The following is a 6,000-nucleotide window of genomic DNA, read 5'->3' as shown; positions in this document are numbered from 1 at the left end:
CCAGGCTCTTTGCAATTTTTTCTTGCAATGGAGACAAAGGGAGTCCCATCCCAAAGCAATCAGAGACCATACCCTTCACCTCAACTCAGTCACCTTTCTTGCCCAAACATCAGGGATTGTCTCAAATCTAATAAATGCTTTGTCATTCCAGAACTAAAGCCATCAGCTGTTCTGGATCCCTTTTGTCAACTATCAGAGTTTTTGTTACACTGCATGGTAACATCAAGCACCCTGCAAGACATGAAATGGAATATAAATATCCTCCCCAGCCATGCCACTTTGTTCACAGATAGGGGTTCTGTTCACAGACCAAGGATCTTTTCCACTTGCTCTGTGTAACTCTGTGTAACTGAGCCACTCTCTGTTTTCTGTGGGCTTCTTCAGGATTGGTAATTATTGTTCTCATCAGTTCCACTCTATGCATTCTTCCACATCTTTCTTTTTGATAGCCTTGCATGGTTCTCATGGTTGCATTGATTTTTGTATGTTTGCATGCACCCTTGCACATTTCTAAATAAAACCCTCCTATTCACAGAAACTGAAGTATTCTCTGCAGTTACTGTATATACTCATGTATAAATCTAGAAATTCTAGTCAAAAAATTAACCCAAAAAATCTGACTCGACAGGTCAATATAAGTTCTGTACTTTAACTCTTATTAAAAGAAGGAAACATCCCCTGATAAAAGGCAAGAGTATAATCTATCCTGGAAACACTGACCCCCTTCCCTACTCTCTTATCCATCCAACCTTTAGTGTGCACACAAACAGTTATGCCTGGTCAAATGTTGTAAGTTCTTTGGCATTGCTTGTCTTTAGATCCTTTGTTATATGCCCCTAAATTTTACCCTTGACTTATCTACGGTCATATAAAAATCCATAATTTTGCCCCCCAACCCTGCCCTTGACTTATACATGAGGTCGACTTATAGTCAAGTATATATGGTAGTACTGATATTTAAAAGTGAAAAGATCAACAAAGGTCCCGAACAGACAGACCAAAATAAAGCTGCTTCAGGTCACTGTTTGGAAGCATGCTGTTTAAATGATGCATGTGTCCTAAGAAGCCGGAAACCGAGTCAAAGCCACACTTTGGTGCAGCTTCTGGTCTCTTAAGATGTGTGTGTCATTTAAGCAGCACACCTCCAAAGTGACCCAAAGCAGCTTTATTTGGGCCTGTCTGTTCAGGCCCAAAGTTACCCTATTCTTGCAAACCTCCTTTTGAGCTGTAATTTCCCTCAAAATTTTAAGGAGATGCTGACACTTATGCTGGGGACCCCCAACACCTCCATACACACATCTTTTAGGGTAACAAGAGAACTAACCTAAACGGAAATTGTTTCCTAGGGAGCATATGGACCTTCCCCAGCCCCATCCTTTATATATACATAAATGTAAATCTGAAAAATTTGCAAGCACATGATGAAAACAGTGCCCTTATGACATGTGGCTTATTTGGTTACTGCTTGGAACATTTGTCTGTGTACTTGCAGATTGCTTTTGGACTTTAAATGATGCTGGTGAATGTTTTTGGTCTTTCTGTCTTTGGTAGTGCACACAAGCTGGCCCCTGCCCTCCCCCTAAAGGAGTCCACGTTTAGTTTCTTAGGACCCATAAACACTTGACAGTACGCTGGATGTTTGAGAAATCAATTTGTATATTCTTCTCCAGATAGTGTTCTATTAATGCTGCTATTCAAGTGATGGATGGAAAACACTGGGTACACTGACTAACATTGTATTGGGACCAGAGTAGCAAAGTCTGTTATACAAACAATGCAAACAGAATTAGTGACAGCACAGAGCTGCTCCAGTGGAATATCTCTGCCAAATTGGCATTATTTTTTAACATACACTCCACCCTTGACCAGGATCCATTGTTTGGCTTTGGCTGCATCCCTGAAATTTTGCACATAACATTATAAACATCAACCGATCTGATTGGTGCTGCTCTGAAGTTAGTCTTGAAATCTGAAAGAAAATGACAATGAGGCATTTCAGACTTGAGTCATTCATGGTAGCGATACTGACTAAACAAATAGGACTGTTCTTGGGTTTAATAGTTAGTAAATAACATAGTGCCTGTGTGTTCTGTAAGTTAAAGCAAAACATTTGAGATGAGTGACACCTTTTTATTAGGATGACTAAAGTGTGCCACTTTTGTAATCTTTTAGTGGTTTCATTAATTTTGAAAGATTGTGCCACTCTGGTGGTCCTAAGAAAAGGTATTACCCACCCTAATTTCTATGGAATTTAATGTTTGGTTTGTTTTTGCATTAGGCCAAGCATTTGATAAAGTGACATAGCAAATAAATAAAAGAATAAATTTGGATATTGCCTTCATTTAAGATTTACCTTTTTTCCCCCTATGGCTTTTATATGAACACTTATACCAATCTACTGTGTGAAGCTGTTTTAAACTTTCTCTGAGCCTGGCACTCTGACATCTGGATCTTGCTAACCTTCACCAGGTACAGATATACTCACAGAGCTATTGTTTAAGCAACAGTTTAATTCTGTATTGTGTCCCTATTCCTTTTAAATATATACCGGGCTCTTCATTTCACTTTTGCCCCTTTAAGCTGTTCTTGCCTCTTCTACTAGTTTTTCCCACTGGAATCTGAATGCAGTTGGATGGATTCCAAGGTAAGAACTTTGTTTGCTCCCAACTACATTTGAGTCCTTGCTGTGCTGAATCACCGTTGGAGAGAATCAGGCCAAAACTTACTTATGTAAACTAACCTTGGCTTTGTGTCCCACATCTCCTTGTATGGCAGTTGTATGGCAGACAACGTCTAAAATATGGCTCAATATGTATCTTTAGTGACCGTAACCTTCATTTTTGTGGTTTTGTTCAGTAATATTTTATTTCATTTCCTTCTGCTACCTCAAAATATGTCCAATTATGGTCATACAATGAGATACACTATCAGAGCCTCTAAGTATAGTACTACCTATCATCATCTTGGTGTTATATTTTACTTGATAAAGAACTAACTGAATCTTCCCAATTATAATTAGCAGCTCTGGTTCTTCATACTAGGCAAATCAAACGCAGTTGAATATGCTAACACTACAACTGGTATGGCTCATCTGATTCAATAACCGGGAGATAGTTTGAGATGGATTGTAATACACACAGAATAAAACCTGAGACTTCATTTAAGCCTTGCATTATTCTGAGTTACTCTGGATCTGAGAAAATCAACTCTGTGCACATTGCTGTTACCAGTGACAGATTTAGGATTAAGATTTAAATAATTTAACATTAAAAATTACTCAAGAGTTACCCTTTCTCTGTGTGTGTCCTCTCTAAGAAGTGCATTAAAAGGAAGAGGCTTTATTAGTTATGTACCTTAAGTGGATTGTAATGGCCTGTACCTAGACACATTTATTGATTTAAATATTTATGTCTGGCCCGCTATTATAAGATCTCAAGGCAGCATAAAATGAAATCATTTGAACAAACTGTTTGGACATGATGGTGATATAACAAGATAAATGTTATTTGACCAAACACTTTAAAAGAAGACATAAAAACTACAAGTAGAGTAACTCCATATCTGCTTTTCCAAAATTTTCATCTGCACAATGAACATTACCCATACGCAATTAACACAGTTCTAGAATTGCAACAGAATAATGGTGGAGGCTTATCTACGTCTCTGAATGCCTACCTGGCCCAAATGCAAGAAAGAATCCTCTCATATCCATGAGTTCATTATCATAGCCGTGCCAACCATTCTGCCAGGCGTCCCTTTTTCCAGTGCCATTCTCCCAAAATGGAAGGTTTTCTCTGCTCTGCAAAAGATAGGAGTTCTGTTTACAAGGAGTATTTTACACATGCTCAGACTACAGGTGACTGTACAGTCTACCAGCGAGCCATGGAAGCAGAAGAAAAAAAGAAGGAAGAGAGTAGAAGAGGTTTTGTTGTGAAAATATCCTGATGTTCTTGGAAGAACAGTTTATAACACTGAATTAAAAAGAAGTACCCAATTGTTTTAACAAAAAGTCACACTGCAACAAATACAGAACACGTGTTACAGTACAATCTTAATTCTTTATCTAGAGCAGCTCCCACTAAATGTTCTAGGAGATCCAGTCTGGTCTTCAGACCCCCAGAAGATACCCACTTCTGCTTAACTCTCCCTAGAAGGCAAAATGACTGAACTGAGACTGTCATACTTTGGAGGTATGAGAAGACACGATTCATTAGGAAAGACAATAATGTTCAGTAAGAGAAAAGACAGTAGGAAAAGGGAAACGCCACATTACAGGTTGATAGATTCAACTGATGACTGAGGATCTTGGAGGCCTCTCATTCATAGGATTGCCATAAGCCAAAGTTGACTTGATGGCAGTTAACAACAAATGATTTCCATTGACCCACCTATCTAACTGAGAAATGTGACTACTTTTTAGCCCTCTAGCTCACCTGACTGACTGGTGACAAGTTGGTTTGAAAACCTGTAGCATATTTGAATGTATTACATGTGGTCACCTAAAATAAAAGTTGCTGTTTTTTAGACTGCATTCTCAGGATATATCCACATACTGATTCTGTTTATACAATAGTCTGAGCAGGGGTCATTTAATTTCTTGCTTTTGGCACACAACTAGCTGAGCCAACGTCAACATCTAGTACTGTTGAAAGTTTTAACTTGAGTAATGCCATGCTGGCTCTAGGGTGTTTTTGAAATAGGAAAGCCTTGGCAGGCCGTAATACATTAATGGTAACAAGCATGGTAGGCACTGCCTAATACTGTCCAGACCACTGACAGTTAGTTTCCTGGAACTGCATTAAAGAAAACAGCAGCGGAAGGGGCCCGCTGGTAGGAAGATCGTCCATTTTCTCCTTTGCTCATTCTGAGCCCTGTCAGTGTAAATAAACAGAGGAAGGGAAACAGATTTAATTTGTCAGCTAGAATTGTTAAATTATCTAGCACATCTGTTGACAATTAGATACAAAGAAATGTATGGACACTCAAGGGGTTCCTAAGTTTTTAAGGTTGTTTTTTTTTAATGAATACAGTGCTGACAGTTTCTAGGCATGGATTCTGGTCATAAATAGAAGCAGAAAGCTAAAAAAAAAAAAGTCAAAATAGAGACCAGGACCAATGTATCGTGTTACTGTTTCAAATACACAGATGCTATATATCAGGGGTAGGCAACCTGTGGCCCGTGGGCCGGATGCGGCCCAGCAAGGCCTTGGGACCGGCCCCAGCCTGGTCCTGCCACTGATTGCCGCCAGAGCCTTTGGCCTCTCGTGTGAGGGCGTGGGGCCTTTGGCCTATCAGGAGGAGGCGGGCAAGGGGGGGCAAGCAGCAGGCAAGGGGGGGCAAGCGGCGGGTAAGGGGGGTAATTGTCTATAGAAGCCTCCGAAACATACATTTATATTAACATTTTTTTAAAAAATCAGCAATTTTTTTTGGCGTGTCCTCCATTTTTTTAAAAAAAGTGTCTTCCACTTGAAATTTTTGTCCTACATTTGTCCAGGTTTATTTATTTATTTAATTTTAAAAAAAATTTTTTTTATTATTTATTTTTTGGCTTCAGCCCCCCAGTTGTCTGAGGGACAGCAACCCGGCCTCCGGCTCAAAAAGTTTGCCTACCCCTGCTATATATTGTAGAGGCATCATTCTTGACTAGAGCCATTAGTCAGTTGTAGAACCGTGCATCATCCATAAAGGGGAATTTGAATAGGCCATCATCAATGGAGGTGGTGGTTGTACAGTATATAACATTTTGATGAAATCATGAATCTTTCCAAAAGTACAAATCTTAGATTCAACAGATGAGATAAGGACATATACACTGAGCCCTAGGTGTCCACTGGGATTTAGTCACAGCCCCCGCCCTCCCCATGGATACCAAACTCTGTGGATGCTCAAGTCCCATTAAATAAAATGACTTTATATTACATGTCTGAGGAGCTCCACTGATAAACAACAGTGTTTAACTCTACTTTTATGCTAATATGAGTTTTAATTGATCAATAAACA

General features: G+C 39.3%; 1 protein-coding gene across 1 annotated transcript in view; it reads right to left on the bottom strand.

The window, feature by feature from the left end:
* Window positions 1–1,636: 1,636 nt before the first annotated feature.
* The window catches only part of ENPP6 (ectonucleotide pyrophosphatase/phosphodiesterase 6), a 42,349-nt gene continuing 37,985 nt past the window's right edge, over window positions 1,637–6,000 (bottom strand). Inside the window, 2 exon segments of the mRNA XM_042466576.1 lie at window positions 1,637–1,969; window positions 3,676–3,799. Coding sequence (XP_042322510.1) covers window positions 1,764–1,969; window positions 3,676–3,799 — 330 coding nt within the window. The 3' untranslated portion in view covers window positions 1,637–1,763.

This window comes from Sceloporus undulatus, chromosome 5, assembly GCF_019175285.1.
Source record: "Sceloporus undulatus isolate JIND9_A2432 ecotype Alabama chromosome 5, SceUnd_v1.1, whole genome shotgun sequence".
NCBI lineage: Eukaryota > Metazoa > Chordata > Lepidosauria > Squamata > Phrynosomatidae > Sceloporus > Sceloporus undulatus.
This window is presented reverse-complemented; position numbering and strand designations above follow the sequence as displayed.